This window comes from Hydractinia symbiolongicarpus, chromosome 4 (genome assembly GCF_029227915.1).
Source record: "Hydractinia symbiolongicarpus strain clone_291-10 chromosome 4, HSymV2.1, whole genome shotgun sequence".
In the NCBI taxonomy this organism is placed as follows: domain Eukaryota; kingdom Metazoa; phylum Cnidaria; class Hydrozoa; order Anthoathecata; family Hydractiniidae; genus Hydractinia; species Hydractinia symbiolongicarpus.
The window spans coordinates 23848267-23864780 of record NC_079878.1 but is presented as its reverse complement, the minus strand read 5'-3'; the positions used below and the strand labels follow the sequence as shown (position 1 = coordinate 23864780).

The 16514-nt window shown below is 33.6% G+C and overlaps 3 protein-coding genes across 4 annotated transcripts; 2 read left to right on the top strand and 1 right to left on the bottom strand.

Annotated features, from left to right (window-relative positions):
* Positions 1-1830: 1830 nt before the first annotated feature.
* On the top strand, positions 1831-6341 carry LOC130641938 (uncharacterized). Its single transcript, XM_057448965.1, has 3 exons — positions 1831-2410; positions 2611-2709; positions 2819-6341. Exons 1-3 carry the CDS (start codon positions 2089-2091, stop codon positions 3877-3879), a joined length of 1482 nt encoding a protein of 493 aa, XP_057304948.1. The 5' UTR covers positions 1831-2088; the 3' UTR covers positions 3880-6341.
* On the bottom strand, positions 4616-9086 carry LOC130641935 (uncharacterized). Of its 2 annotated transcripts, XR_008982521.1 has the most exons (4): positions 6415-9086; positions 5822-6341; positions 5490-5625; positions 5201-5388 (listed from the first exon to the last, which is right to left on the bottom strand). XR_008982521.1 is itself a non-coding variant. In XM_057448961.1 (3 exons), the coding sequence occupies exons 1-3, from the start codon at positions 8302-8304 to the stop codon at positions 5093-5095; spliced, it is 2364 nt and encodes a 787-aa protein (XP_057304944.1). In that variant the 5' UTR covers positions 8305-9086; the 3' UTR covers positions 4616-5092. The 2 variants fall into 2 exon arrangements, 1 of the variants encoding a protein (XP_057304944.1); XM_057448961.1 differs by lacking the exon at positions 5490-5625 and having other exon boundaries at positions 4616-5447; positions 6223-6341.
* A 198-nt stretch (positions 9087-9284) lies between these two features.
* Positions 9285-12519, top strand: LOC130641939 (uncharacterized). The gene is made up of 3 exons (XM_057448966.1): positions 9285-9946; positions 11007-11475; positions 12069-12519. Exons 1-3 carry the CDS (start codon positions 9616-9618, stop codon positions 12352-12354), a joined length of 1086 nt encoding a protein of 361 aa, XP_057304949.1. The 5' UTR covers positions 9285-9615; the 3' UTR covers positions 12355-12519.
* The last annotated feature ends 3995 nt before the right edge of the window (positions 12520-16514 follow it).

Below are 16514 nucleotides of genomic sequence, written 5' to 3'. Positions count from 1 at the left end.
AATTCACAAAGGCTTGCAGAGTTAAATAACAAACACTCCGTGTCTGTGAGAATTTTGGTACATTTTTTGCAATTACACCATATGTCGGGAAAAGCGTCAACACGTTTCTCTAATGCAGTGTTACTTTAACTATCATCCTCGCCCTCATAGTAACTTTACTGGCTGAAATGGAAAGCCCACAACTTTCTCACTAGAGGTCATCTTGTGAATGAGACAGCAAATAATAATAATTTGTATATATCATAACTGGGCCACAACCAAGCTTGAAAATTTATCGTTGTTGATGTCACAAGCGTTTCCGCGAAAAAAATTATTTACATTCGGACGCAAGGTGGCGACGGCACGAAGTTTCTTTCCATCCAATATTTTGCAACTTTGCGACCAATATATTCCCTATCCAATATATTGTTAACAGATCAAAACAAGTATAAAATTATATCACTTACATTGAATTAATTTTCGATTAAGTGGGGGAGGTAAGCTTTAAGGTATGTACAAATGGGAATTTTCACTTTTTCAGTGAGAGATATTAAGGGAGATTTTCACGAAGCGAGTTGAACGGCGAATTCGACGGGGAATTGTATCTGAGCATGCTCAGTTTTGTTTATTTTGATTTTGCATCGAAATATTCGCTTCGCTGAAAAGTAGAAACAGTTCCTACTTTTTCGCGGCTAAAAGGTTCGCTGCTAGTTTTTGACCAATCAGAACGCGGTTAACTAATGTAAACAATGACTTTGGCGCCTAATTTATTATGTCGTGAAAATTAAAAAGCGAATTCGCCATCGAATTCGCCGTTAAATTCGCTTGGTGAAAATCCCCCTTAAGACCTTTATTTGTTCATTCAGACAACTCTATAGCATTTATGCTAGGCTTAACTCACTTTCGGTATGAAATACTGAAACTAAGTTTACGATATTTACCTTTTAAACTTATAACTGAATGAACCAAAAGAATTTGGATATTAAGTCTTATTTTTGGGACATATCGGTGTCAATACCCTTATAATTTTTTAGAAGTATATAAAAAAACGACACGAAAATTCTTTTTAGCGTTTGAAAATGCATGAACACGCATTGATTTTTATCAGCTCGGCATGATTAAAATCATACAGTTTTGAGAATTGTTTGTTTTTATAAATCTTATCGTACAGAAACGTGCAAATGTTTGTCTGAAAAAATAATAGAATAAATATAATTATTCGTAATGAATGTAACTAAAATTCGGACACTTTATTTGATTTTGTGTTTCGTTATTAAACATTGTAATGGCCACATAAAAGATATGACACAGTCTTTAAAAACACAACTAGATGAAGAGACAGATCAAATCTTTGCAGAACTGCAAAAACAGCTTGACGAACTTGAAACCCTTAAAAAAGATGATAGAACTGGAAAATCTATAAAGGACGGCGCAGAAGAATCAAAAGATGCGATAAAGAAATTAAATGATCCAAACCATATGACTAAAGCGTTAGATGCGGTAAAAGGAATTGGTCCAAGTTTAGCAAAGTTTAAGTCAGGAGATCCTTACGATATTGCTGAAGGTGCTTTTGCTATTGTTGGTACAGTAACAGCTGCTCTACCACCTCCCGTAGGACCAGCACTTTCAGCTGTAGCGGCATTAGTGTCTGGCATCATACCTCTTTTTAAACCTGCACCAAAGGTAAGATTATATTAAAAAAATATTACCTAATTCGATGAAATTGTCGACAAGATTAATGTCTGTTAATGGCCAGGGCCTTGTTCAGGCTGTCCAAATATAAAAGGCCTAACAAATCCTGGGTACGAGGTTGTATGTAATCAAAAAAGGCAGATTTGATTTTCCCAAGGAGGTTTAAAAAGAAGGAGAGAGAACTCTTTTATTTCTATTGAAATCATCCGTGTCTCATGTTTACTTTTCTCTATTGTTCTTACATCGAATTCTGTCAATCAAAATTTGAAATCTCGCGCTTAAATTAATAAATTAGCCGTTGTCTTTTGTTACTATTTGCATAAATTATGAGCCCGCGGCTATTTTTCTCTCAGCGGTAAATGCTTGTTAGTTGATAAATTTGTCGTTTTTACATATCATAAACAAGCAAGAAGCGAAATGGCAGGCGAAGACGTTAAAAATATAATAGAATTGGATGATGACTTTTTTGTGACGGAAGAAATGTTGTCAGATTTTACTGTTTACGAAAGTTGTGAGGTGGAAGTATCGTTTGTGGAAGATCTGTTGGAAGAAGAAAATGAAGTAGATGCTGGATATTTGGGTATTCCTCAAATAGTATTCGTTGATGAAGAAGATGTGGACATGGTGGTTGATAACAACAGTACCAAAAATGTGAAGTTTGTGTGCAGCAAGTGCAAAAAACAGTATTTTAAAGAAGCTTACTACAAGAAACATACTCTGATATGTAAAAAGCCAACAGGTAATGCTTCAGTTTAATAAAGTCATGTTTTCTTTAAAACACCATTAGCTAGCTAGCTATAATGTTTTGTTTTTTGACTCTGCATGTAGATTTCATAGAAAAGCTATTGTATTATCATCATTTGATATGCTTTTTGTTGTTGTTGTCTTGTTTTGTTATCACAACTGTGTTCTGATGTCAACTCTGTATTCCAATAATAGATCCAGAAACAACAACAGTGGCAAGAAAAACTCTTGATGACTCAAAAAATAAATCAACTACAACAATTTCCACAAAACAAGTTAAATCAAAATCGAATCGTAAGTATTCATTCATGAACTCTGAGAACATAAGGAATTTTTTTTTGCTATATATAGAGCAAAATATTGTGAACTGGTGGTATAAACCTTTTTTTTTGCACCCTTTTAGAATCTTTATCCATCACCGATCATGAGCTGCAGCAAGAAAAAATGAATTTTGTTCGTGATGCTATGGTTAAAATTTCAAAAGACCCAATCAATAACATTGTTGTGAAAGGATTCAAAACACCTGGAAATCGTGTCAAAGAATTAGCCAACTCAATTTTGAATGCTGGGAGTGATGTTTTGGACATTATTTCTGAAAATGTAGTGTGTCGCATATTTAAAGAATTGCAAAAATCTAACCTACTGACTGGTTCAGGAAAAGAATCTCTTTGGAGAAAAGTGCATGAACTTGCACAAGACGATAAATTCAGACAACATTGGAAACATGTATTACCTAAAGGATACTGCATTGACAGTCAAGAATTCTCTATGTTGTTGCAGAAATTTGTTATGGAGTTAATAAAAATACTAGTAGCTCATGAAAACAAAAATCGACATGTCGAAAAAAGTCTTGACTTGAAACTCACAACTGAGGAACAAACTGTTCTGTATTATGTTTCAGGATACATAATTTTCTCGCTACGTAAAAAATACCAAAGATTAGCAGATTCGAAAAACAAAGTTGTTGCTGTGGCTGCATTGCAGTTTCTGAACTCATTGAAAGTTTCAGGTGATGATAAACTGCAGGTATATAGTTTTCTGGATTATACAAGATCTTGGGTGGACCAAGTCAGCAGAGGATACCTGATAAAAGTCAATGATGACATGTTTATTTTTTGCAGAAGAATTGAAAACGTTATTAGAAAAGTTTTAAATTTGAACATGTTGAAAAAATATAAAGGAGAAGATATACGGGAACTTTTCGAAAATGAACTTATGAAGGACTCTTTAATTGATCAAGCCTGGGTCATACTTTCACGGTATCTTGGAAATGAGAAGTTATCGAAAATTCTCAAAGCTCAGATCATTAAAAAATGGTGTGACATCAGAGCAAAAGCATATGTCACTGCATATATACAAGTAGTTCGACGCAAACTTGCTTCTCTAGCATCGGAGAAAAAAGAGAAGTTGACTGTAGTCTTATCTAAAAAAGGTGAACCAGCAATGAGAAAAAAACTTAACTAATTGTCATAACATTTTTACCTATAACTTGTTTTAATTTCTATATATCTTTTCCATGTATATAACTGTGTTTCTTAGTAAAATAATCATACCCTTATTATGTTTGTACTATTTTAAGGGTTTTTTTCGGATTGAGTAAGGATTCAATCTCGCTGAAGCTGTTTATTTTAAATCTAAATTTTTGCCAAGATTTGTGAACTTCACTCTCATTTCTTTTTTTTGTGCTACTTCTTTGTTCAGTTATGCACATTGGCAAGCGTTAAACTGAATAATGCTGCGAGATCAAAACTCTGCGCGCTTTGCTAGAAATTTAATAGATCATAAAAACGCGGAGAAATGGTTGATGGATAGGCTAATCAAGATGGTATGAAACAACATGCTTTTTATCAGCTGGAGGGACCCTGAAAAATAAGTTGCGCGTGCATAATTACCGACGCAAATATTCTTACGCGAGAATCGCTACTTAAAGCTGACCGCAACCTCGGACCTAGGATTGCCGCATCGGATGCTCTATGCCTGACTGTGGCCTGATGAAATCAACTCACTTTTTGATTATTCCATTTGATTAAATTTTTTGCAAACAAGTTTTATATCTCACACGGGTATCGAACTCTCTTTGCAAACAAGTTTTACATCTCACACGGGTATCGGGTATGTTTTATTGTGGTTTGTATACACCCTTACACCAAGAGGCCTTTGTCACGTTCTTTTTTTAAATCAACATAGTCCCGAATAGCGAATATTAATTTCGACACTCCTTCGCATGAATTCTTGTTGGGAATATAATGAAACTTGTCCCCAGGGTTGTTCTACATATCGCGAAGTGAGTATGTAAAAAAGCAAAACAAAACTGTAATATTTATTCACGTATGGCGGATCCATTCGAAATGAAGATAAAAGAAATTCCGTAATAGTTGTAATTTCCCGATGACATAAATAAAAATTACATAGCAATAATAAAGTAGCAATCCTAAATTTTTTTAATCTCAATTATTTTCTAAGATTTGATGTTTTCAAAAAAATGTTTCAAATCAAAGTCAAAATCGTACTCCACTAAAAATATTTGCAAAAGATGTGACTCAAAAGACAAGGCACTAATAACAAAACAACTTCTATGTTGAAAAAGCGTAATGGAAAAAATGTCTGACATACTCAGAAAAAATATAAATAAAATAGTCAAACAATCATGTTTCCAAAAGTATCAATATATAAATAACTATCTCTTTCTTTTCTGTGGAAGTTTCCTCATATCATTTACGTCTAGGTGAATCTGATTTTGATTACCACGTCGAGTGTTTCCACGTAGATCTCTGATCAACTCAGATTTCATAACAAGCAAAGAAAGTTCTTGTTGGCCAAATTGATAAAGTGTTGGGTTGTCACATGTACCACCACTTCGTCTTTGACGAGCGAAATGTTCCTCCAATGGATCTTGTGAGAATTTCTCGCTCAAAATCATCTTGACATTTGGACTCTGGAGAAGTAATTTGGTCAGTTCCACGAATGATTTCACTATGGACAAAGATAAAAAAAATATACATTTATAGAACAACACCGTTTGTCCATGAAACATTGCCTGGAACCACAATTGCAGAAAAATGTAGATTTTTTACCTGTTATTTTCCAACCATTTATCGTCTGTTTGCTCAATAACAATTTATTTTTTTCATCTTGGGATAAATTAGGTGTGTCATTGGCTTGTTCTTCCCACCTTCCCAGGTAATGTTCGAGGAATTCTTTCTCTAAAAACTGAATTTTACATGTTGATGTGAAAAAAATGAAAAATGAAAATGGAAATATTTGCACACCCTTTTACATGGAGATCAAGTTCTTTAGGACTGGTTTACAAATATGCAAAATGAACTTGAGCTTTTTGAGGGAAAAATGTTGTGTTTCTGAATTCCGTTACAAAATAATTGAATGTATTTCGAATGATACTACTAACCTCAAAACGCCAATCGTTAACATCTCTATATGCTGCAAGAGCTATTTTTCCGCCACGATCTTGATTAATTGAAGATACATTCAAGCAATCAAAAACTTGGTCAAACATACGCACAAACTTTATTGTACTTTTCGTATAATGCAGCCCCTGAACCTCAAGTGCATCAGCAGTTGTTTTACTCAAAACCTAAATGCAAAATCATAATTTACATGAGCAATGATAAACACATTATCAGAAGTATATCATTATTTGCAACTCCCACAAAATAATCAAACTGTGAATCCACTATCACTCAGAAAACACTAATACAAACAAGCAGACAAATAAATAATAAAAAAAGAAAAGAAAAATATCTCACTTGGATAGCCAACTTAACTTGCATCCTCAACCTTGGAGTTAACTTTATGTGATCCTCTTTTAGTTTATAAAGTTTCCTTAATCCAGGTGCTGCTCCATGTAAATTCAGATCCCATTCATAAACATTGACAAGATGGTTCCAGCTGATATCCATGTGATCGAGCTAATAAATAGAAAATTGATATATGTATACAGATATACTTTAAAATTGAAACAAACAAACAAAAAACACTTACAAAAAGATTGCGTGTATTATTGTTTCCATGAGAGTTCTCGAAACAGTTTCTCGTTGTTTTAATGAGATGAGGGACATCGGATATAAAAAAGATCTTTCTGTCCAATGATAATAAGTTGTTGGTCCAATATGTGTTACCAATATCAGGTGTCACCATAATTTTGTAAAACTTCCTATTGGGAGAAGCACCATCTGAAATAAATGCTCGAACATAAAAACCAATTGCCTCCAATACATATGTCGCCTCCCATACACATGGATAGAGCTGATCAGAGGTAAATCCCAATGATGCGAAATATCCAAAAGGATACACCAGAGATGAAACAATTCCTCGAACCATAAACACTATCACATAGGAAGCAAAGTGACGATCATTCTCTGATGATCCCTCAGCACGTTTTTGAAATTCAACTAACTCATCGTTAATATCCCCCATATCAGTGAAACCAACCAATTGTCCAGTTGACTGTCTGAACACCAAGTCAGCTTTTATTTTCATCTCATCATAAATAAGCGAAACGTTTTTTTGGTGATCATCCAGAGTTGCAATTTTACTATCCACTATTAATCTTTCAATGACATCTGGATTGAATCCACACATTGGATCAGTGAAGTTTATGTATTTTTTAAGTGTGTCAATATGTGGGAGTTTTAAAAAATTCAAATTCGGATTTCGCAAATGTTTATATGCTGCTGGTGAATGGTGGTATAAACTGAGGCACCACCTAATAATTAGTGGGTGCCATCTCATGCCATTAGGTGAACTTTTGGAAGCCATTTCTTTTTGTTGCTCCCATAACAACCACTGGGGACTGCCTTCGGGTATTTCAGGACATGTTTCCTCATTGCAAACAATATTTTTTATAAATTCGTGTTGCTCATCATCAACATGGATGCATTCTTTCTCAGTAATTTTTCTTACCCAAGATGATAATTGGGCAACTTTCTTTATTGCTCTCTGTTTTTCTCCCTGAGTATTGCGATATCTTTCCTCTAGTTCTTCTCTGGAAAGATATCGAATGTTTGTATGTGAGGAATCAAGCACAGAATCATCACTTTTCCGTCTACTTCTAACTTTTTTAACTGTTGGTTTAAAAGAATTGCACATACTACATACAGATGAAGGTTTTTCAGCTAAAAAATGACAGTTGGTATGGCGTATTGTTTTAAAATTGTCTTCATCAAATCTGACCATTTTATCGTCTTCAACAAAAGCTACTGGAAATGTTCCACTCTGATTCATGAATGGCTGTTCGAAATTACATCTCGACTTGATTACATCTTCATAACCTTGTAACCCCGTGCAAACACTGACTGACTTCCAGAATGACGAGAAAGTTGAAATATCATCATTTTTCAAAACACATGGCAGAGTTTTTGTTAGTTGTATTGTTTCTTTCTCCATAGGTTTCCCATATATGGAGAAATCCCAACCATTGCTGTTGTCTATACGTATTGTAAGCAAATGGTTTAATTCTTTTTCATTTTGACAAAGGGTATAGACACGTTTATAGTTATCCGATTTATCACATATACTAAAACCAACTTTCTTCATACTCACATCTAATTCCAGTATTTTTAAGCTGTCTTTTCTGTTTACAGCATAATTCATGCACACACAATTTTCATCCACATGAGGGTAAAATGATGCAGCAGTACCAATTATTTTTTTTGACGTTTTCATCTCATCTAATTTTCTTCTACATCCATTACAAGTAAATTTAGGAAATACACAAGGATCTTCTTGTTCAAAATTTATTCCATATATAGATTGAAACACTTCACTGTAAATATCACAAGATTTAAAATTAACGTAATGTTTACTTTTCACAATTTTCTTCCCACACAATCTACATAGCTTTTGAATATACTCTGAATGTGAAGCAGACATGTTGACACAGCAAAATTCAAATATGAATACTTTATTTTTCAAAAAAACTTCATAAAAAACCCACAAAGGTGTCAAGGGAATTAAAAAAAAATGTGAACCACTTGCCAGCTGGTTATGTAACACCTAATAAAAAAACAATTATAAACTCAATTCAATATATATTCAAAACATACAGCTGGTGTGAGAGAAAGAAAGAATATACATAAACAGAAAATCTACTCCCACTGGGGAAAAAAGAAAAAAAGTTGCTTAAAACTTTTACCTAAATATACATAATTAGAACTAATAATTATTTTCTTTTGTTCCATGACAATGGAAAACATCACCGAGTGCTGCGACGTGCTGCGACACCCTACCGAGAATTCGTCTACTTCGAGAGTAAAAAAAACAATTTTATAAATAACCCCTCCTGACGAGACCTGCACAAAAACGTTAATCAACCCTTTAACTAACATTTTCCCAGGAGGGGACATACGAAATAGTTTATAAGTTGTAAAACTTTACGATCTCCCAAGGCAGCTTTTCGCACTTTGAAGGCACTTTACTCCTTCCGCGTCCTTATGGAAGTGGAAAAACAAACTTCACCCTCATTGAATCTTGTAGTTTAACTAAACTACATGTTTTCCTGCTCTTCCGCATTGCTGTAAGTGTGATTTTTAAGATTTATCTTTTCTCGTTAAAACACTCGTTTCAGAGTCGGTAGGTAAATATTGAGCCAAATCAGAGACACGGATCAGTTCAAAGGGGCGCCGAAACAATAAAAAATTGAATAGAAAATTTAAAGGGACGCCGCGAGTTCTCTCTCCTTCTTTTTAAACCTCCTTGATTTTCCACATCTGCAACGCAAAAACTTTTGTATTTTAAAATAACACCATGTTCAATAGAAAATTGAATCTGAACAAGAGGTAACAAGAATCAATGATGTTTTTAATTTAATAAGAAAAGTATTTATCGTCTTGGTAAAGTCTTCACAGGATTATTTTCGCAAAAAAAACATTCCTAAAATATTGAAATTACGATTATACACTTTTTAATCGTTAATAGAATCGATCTTTATTGGATGGAAATTAAGATCTTTAAATGGAGGTCACATGAGGTTATTTTGGTCGGAATGTTTTTTACTATATCTGGCTATATTTTGTCTTCGTTTACTTCTTTAAGAAAATTAATGCGATGGAAAAAAACTAAGTTCGTCAGTGTTAAAAGTTGTTCTCATAAAGGCAAAAAAGGAAACAAGCAGGAAAAGGGGGATTATTTATTTGAGGTTAAAATGATGTATTTCATGTATAGGAAAAAGAAATTATAGCCAAAATGCTAAAAAACATACTTCGAGAAGAAAACGATGAATTGTTGAAGTCGGAAATAAATGGATTTAAAGAAGAGTTAGAGTCAGCACTTGCTGCAATATCAACGCTGAAAAAGTTTGATTCAGACGCATCAATGCGTTCTTCAGTGAATCAGATCCCTGCCAATTTTGGTGCAAACATTCTTGGTAAAGTAGGTGATCGAATACGTAAACGTGCTGGTGATGACACTAAAAGTGGAGGGAAAGGTGCATACGGTTTAGCAGTTGCTTTTGCTCAATTGGCAACATACCGCGATATTGGATTGACAAAAATGATGACATTACTACTGCAAACAGGTTTGCGTTCGTATTTTTTCTCAACCATTGCCATAATTGAAACATACGTGAACAAACTGTACGCCTAAAAAATAAATCAAATTAAAATAAGAAAAAAGACTGTTAAATGTTTAACTGTATTACATGTCTGAATTATCTATTATGTAACAATGCATGCATTATTCTACGATGGGTCGACAGGAAAAGAAAAATATTCAACTTAGATATTGTCTCGATATGGCAAAAATAAAAACATCTTCAGGTGATATGATAAAGTTTTGGAAAATCATGCGTAGCTATTCTTGGATTAACATGTAAATTTTGCTTCATTATAAAAAATTAATTTTATATAAATGACTTTTAGGAAAGTTTGGATTTTTTTAAGAAAGAAGAATATCCCGTCAATTTTATAAAATATACAATTAATAAGACAGGTAAGCCTGGCAGGTACGTTAATCACGTGAGAACAATAACACGAATGCATACGCAATCTGTTAGATCACGGTCTTTTTGGAGGTGCTTCTTATTTCCTTAAGATCTTATATTTTACGCACGAAATAATCTAATTTAGTTTATTGAAAGAATATTAACATTAAAAAGGTGTAAGAATTCAAATGAACATGTATGAGTATTTTTTATATGAATAGGAATAGTAAATTTTTCAACCCTATTCAGACTAGGCTTTATGAGGTTCTAAAAGGCCGGGTAGTAGTTGTGGGACTACAGATGCTCCCATCCCAATCCTCTGTAAAAAGACAGAACATCGTAGGCCGCAAATCTTGCCACAAACGTTTTTTTTGGAACACAAAAATATGACTTAAGGATATATATTTGAATACATTTTTTCCTGACCAACTTTTAAACAATGAGTCGCCATGACAACATACTTGACGTAATAAAAAAAATTTTCACAGTCATGAAGCTAACAAAAATAATATAAAGTCGCTAGCTTCCAACCCCTAAAAAGTATTTTTCAGAAGTTATTGTTAAAAATTGGAAAAGGGAACAGATTATTCTACCTTTTTCCACCAGTGTATCAAATCGTTCTTGCTCTAGGGAAATATCTTTTTTTTTTTTACAGGAAAAACTGGAAAAGATCTAGCTGAACAATATCAAAATGTCTTGGATCATAACCGAGACACTGTTTATCAGAGACATCTAGCGTTTTTTCATACACCAGCCCTAGCAATGGCACAAACCATGGTGTACTATTATCCACCAGGACATGACAAGCAAAGCAACTATCTATACTCTTTCATAAAAGCAAACGGAATAGACGAACCAAGCACAATTCCCACAGGTCACTATGTCATTAAATCCAAATATTGGCCGGCGTATTATCTTCGGCGAAGTTTTTCGTCTGGATATAAAACTGAAATATCGTATAGCCCTATGCCGTTCAATAAAAAACAAGGAAGAGTTTTGTATTCCGTGAGTTATAATGCAGACACTCCTACAACAGAAGACAGGATTCGTGTTACTAAAAAATCAAACGGTTATTACAGCTTTAAGTTGGACGATCCGCGATACACCACGCATAGTGATTATAGGTATGTGTTCATCAAAGTGGCCTTTTCAATTAATCAATACAAAACTAACCAAAAGACTCTACTTCATAGGTTACTAATATAAGAGATTTATAGTATTTATTACGGTTCTTAGTTGTTTTTTGTTTATTAATAACATTGAAAAACCTACTGTGACATTCAGATTTTCTAAAGCGCTATAAACGTGTCCTTCTTCATAAAGACGCGGTGATTCATGATTCGATTTTAGATCCCAGGTAATTATGCATATTCCTAATTCTAAAATTTATTACAATTTTCCATCCTTGCAACATGTATATGAAATTTAGGGAAAATGTATTACCAATCGCATATCCTGTTTGATTTTAATTTAATAAAAACTGACTTAATCATGTGACTAAAATTTACTTATTATTCCTAGATATATTACTAAATGGATGCTAAACCTTTTTTGCGAAACGTAAACAGATCTTTTTAGCTGTGTTTGTCTGACAAGATTATAGCAAATAAAACATTTCTATCTTCTAATATCTTGCCTACATTTAATTCTGGACACAAAGCTGTGGAATGAATTCAAAACTTGCTTAATGTTAGCGCTATCCTTTTAATTTTTATAGGTATGTATATTACAACAGTAAAGACAAAGATGTTTCGTATGTCAACATTGTCACCCGTCCTCCTTCAAATTATGGTGAGTTTATCATCATCAAATACATGGAGCCGAAAGGCACAGTCATCACTATATCAGAGAAGGATTCAGTGTCTAAATTCTGGAATGGTTTATCAAACAGGTGGGGTGTTTATCCAACAGAATTAGATGAATCGAATAAGAAATCAATACCGTTTATACTGCTGAAATGTGAAACGACCGCAGGATCAGAATGTCCAGATTGGAAGAGATAAGCACAGAAGTATATTTTTTGCAACTGAAAGGTTGGCACAATAAGTATATTCGTTCTGTAAAAACAAAATTTACAAATTTGTAAAAATCTGATTATTGTTGCAATGAATTTGAACGGCATATCAGTATTGTATTTGAATCGAATGTTGTTAATCTAAACCTGGAAAGCGCGTAAAAAATCCGTTTAGGCAGAACAACAATGAAAAAGAACCATCATTTGAATTATGATGACTTCAGCAATAACCCGTAGATACACAAAATACAGTTTTTTTTAGAAATTTGTATGTGATGATGTCATCAACCCGTCTGTTTCGAAACGGTTGGGTTGACCCAGCATTAAGAAATAGGTTTCATTTTAGTCGCAGATGGTCCTTATTTATCCACGCAGTAACAAACAACTAACTTCTCCATCCAAGTTATTTGGCCTCAAACTTGAAGGTGCAACGCAATGGATTAACTAATCTTGTTTAATGTATATTTAGGTCAGTTTAAATGCATTGGCGTTGTGCCGTAACGCCCAGAAATGTGATAAATCAGACATACTTTCTTCGGCTACGGAAAAGGTACATATAGACATACACCCGCAATTTCCGTAATATTATAAGAGACTAGTCGATAAGCCAGTGGAAAATCATGTTAGCCAAAGAAATAGTAGACAAAAAATGCATCAATTAGATTTTGGCGACGTCAGCAATGACCCGTCGCCAAAAAGACAAAAAATTCCGACATTTGCGTCAATTGCATGGAGCTGGAAACTCTAAATAAAATGATGTATAGGATCATGAACTTGCTTCCAATGAACGGTTAAGGAGATGTTAGGGTTTAACCAAGATCCACCAATATTTTTTTTCTTCAGAACTATGCTTGGCAATACTTGCATTAAATAGAGCTAATGACGCTGATCAAGACAATGTTTAGAATCATGTGCATTTGTAAGAAATCATTAGCCAAACTCGAAAAGTATTTTGAAGTATAAGAATAGACTACATGCAAGCGCAGGACAACCCCACTAGTCGAACAAAAATCGCTGAAACAGTTTTCAGTTTCAAGACAGTAAAGATAAAAAGCAAAAAAATTACAAAGACGTAATTGCATTTGAAAAACAGGTTGAGTTGAAAGCATTTATACGACATCACAAAGGATGTAGAAAGTATTTTTCTTGATGCAGAAGAGACTTGGTTTATTTGGTAAGGAAGGAAAACTGCAGCTCCTATTGGTGAAACGCAATATAGAGAAATCGGTAAAAAGAGACTAGAAAAATGCCAAATACAAATTCATGAAACGATTTCAAATAACAAGCTTATTCTATGTCGAGATAAGTTTGTGGGAAAAGATCAAGGCAGCATCCCTAAATGCGGAAAAAATTAAGCTTTATTGTTTAAACAATTTCACTTTGGTACTAGTATTAATACAATTATAAAATAACAATTTGTATTTCATAAATATAAGTGCAATAATTGTTGTGCCAAAAATAATAAAATTGATAAAATTAATTTATTTATTTATTTATTTATTTATTTATTTATCATCAATATTTACCCAGGATATACATTTCAGAATAAGTTTCTGCTTTTCAAATGTGTCCTGCTAAAATTAAAATCAAATACTCTACATTATATACAATTTAATATAAAATCGTCGATGTTCTAAAATCCAATAAAATGAAAAGGAATAGGCAAAACAAAAAGAAAAACGCTAAGCACATAGATGAAATGGTGAAAATACACTAAAGATAAGATTATAGGTGTCCATGAGTTAAGCGCTCAAATGGGAGATAATTGGTATAAATGGGTGAGGCAACAAAGCTAGTATAATATATGAAATATTGAAAATGCTATACTAAGAAACGAAAGATGAAACATGCCATATCACAAATGCTTCCTTCTGCTAAATGTCGAATGAATAATCGGCAAAAAACATTTTAATTCAAAACCGCGTATGTCATAAGCTTGCAGTATCTAAAAACATCAAGTAGAAAGGGTGAGAAACAGAGGTGAAAACATATAAATAAGGAAGACTAGACAAGGTTTAAGAGCTTCATATTGTGTTAGGGTCCAAAGTCCAAATAAAGTGTGTAAGTAGGCCAAACGATTAAAAAATATGGTTATCCAATTTATTTTTAAATTTCATATAACTAGGCTCCCTTCGTATATCTATTGGTAAAGAATTATATATACTGGCACCCATATAGTAAAAACCATTTCTTGCCATATCCAAACGTACTGCTGGTAACTTTAGCGAATAAGAATTGTTTCGAGTCAGTCTTTGATGATTTAGCAGCTGAAAGTGGTTCCAATAATTTGAGCATGTTTTACGATCAATACATTTTCTGACAACATTACAAGCATTTCGTTGAATTTTGTCGTAAATGGGTTGTAAACTGTTGTTGTTAGTTACTACTCTGGCACGTCTATCCAAGGACTGCAGTTTGTTCAACTGGGTGTTATTCAGGTTCAAATTGATGATACTATTGAATGTAATGATTGGAGTTATCATTGTTTCGTAAATCTTTTTAGCAGTTGTATCGTCAACTTCGGATCTTAGTCTCGTCAGTAAACGGAGTCTTCCAGATGCTTTTTTGTATGTAGAGTCGAAGTTGTTATTTAGAGACAACTTAGGATCAATAATTGATCCCAAATACTTGTAGCTTTTCGTCTCATTAATCTCCACAAAATTACATGACAATGATATTTTTCCTTCAGCACTTTTCAACATTTTACTCGTCCCGAATATCATCCATTCTGTTTTCCCTTTGTTTAAATTAATAACAAGATCATTTTCTCGTAGATATGTCTCAACAGCAAGAAGTTCTTCATTTAATACATTTTCAAGGACGAGAAAACTTTCACTTGAGAAGTAGATAACAGTGTCATCTGCAAATTTAATAACGCTAGCTTTAAGTAGGACATTATCAAAGTCATTAAAGAAAATTAAAAATAATAATGGCCCGAGTATGGACCCTTGCGGAACACCACAATTCACTGGTTGTGGGTCAGATTTGATATTATTTACCACTACTTCCTGCTTTCTCCCAAACAAATAATCAGAAAACCATTCTAGTTCGTTACCACGTATACCATAAGCTGATAATTTCTCAATTAAAATACTATGACCAACCGTGTCGAAGGCTTTTGACAAGTCCATGAAAACTGCAGCAACGTATTTTTTCTTATCAACTTCCTTTCTAATGTCATCTAACAATAGATTAGCAGCCAAATCTGTTGATCTGAGACGACGATACCCAAATTGATACTGAGATAATAAGTTGTTCTTCTCAAGATATTCGATAACTTGGTCATATACTGCCCTTTCGAGAATTTTTGAGATGACCGGCAATATAGATATAGGTCTATAGTTATTGTTATCGTCAGTCGAACCTTTTTTTAAAAATTGGCTTAACTACAGCATGCTTCCATTCTCCAGGTATCATAGCCGTTTGTATCGATAAGTTTATTATGTGACAAAGTGGAGCAGCGATTTGACTGGAACAATCTTTGAGCAGTCCAGGTGGAAGATCGTCTACACCTGTGGCTTTACTTCTCTTTAATTTTTTCAGTTCTTTTTCGATCGATATTTTCGATACATATTTGAAGGTAAATATGGAAGTAGTTTGTAATTTCGACCATTGTGGTTGTTTCCATACAAAAATCTTTTAAGGGAATCGATTTCTCCTTGATTTGAGCTGCTATTGAAGAGAAAAACAAACAAAGTGATTCAACTTTCGATTTGGTTGCTGTAGCATCACTTACGACGTTTCGTGGTTTAGTTGGCATTATTTTCTTTATCGTATCCCAAAATTTCTTTGGATTATGACAATTCTGTGCTAGTAAGTTTTTACTAAATTGGGACTTCGATTCTCGTATTTTACGTGTACATAAGTTTCGAACTTTGCAGTAAGCCTTCCAGTCGCTTGGAAATCTTCAGTAGGGAATATTCCATTACCTTCTTTTACGAGCTTTCTCTTCGCAATATAACATAATAAAATCAACACAAAAAGAGCAAATCGAAACACGTCCGACCTCGCCACCATCATAGTTTTCTGGCATAAACAAAACAATTATACCAAATCCTTTCCTTTTAATGAGCTCACACGACATAGGCAAGTAATCCAGAAAATGATCAACAGAGCAAACCCAAACAATTATGTATCATTATGCCATCC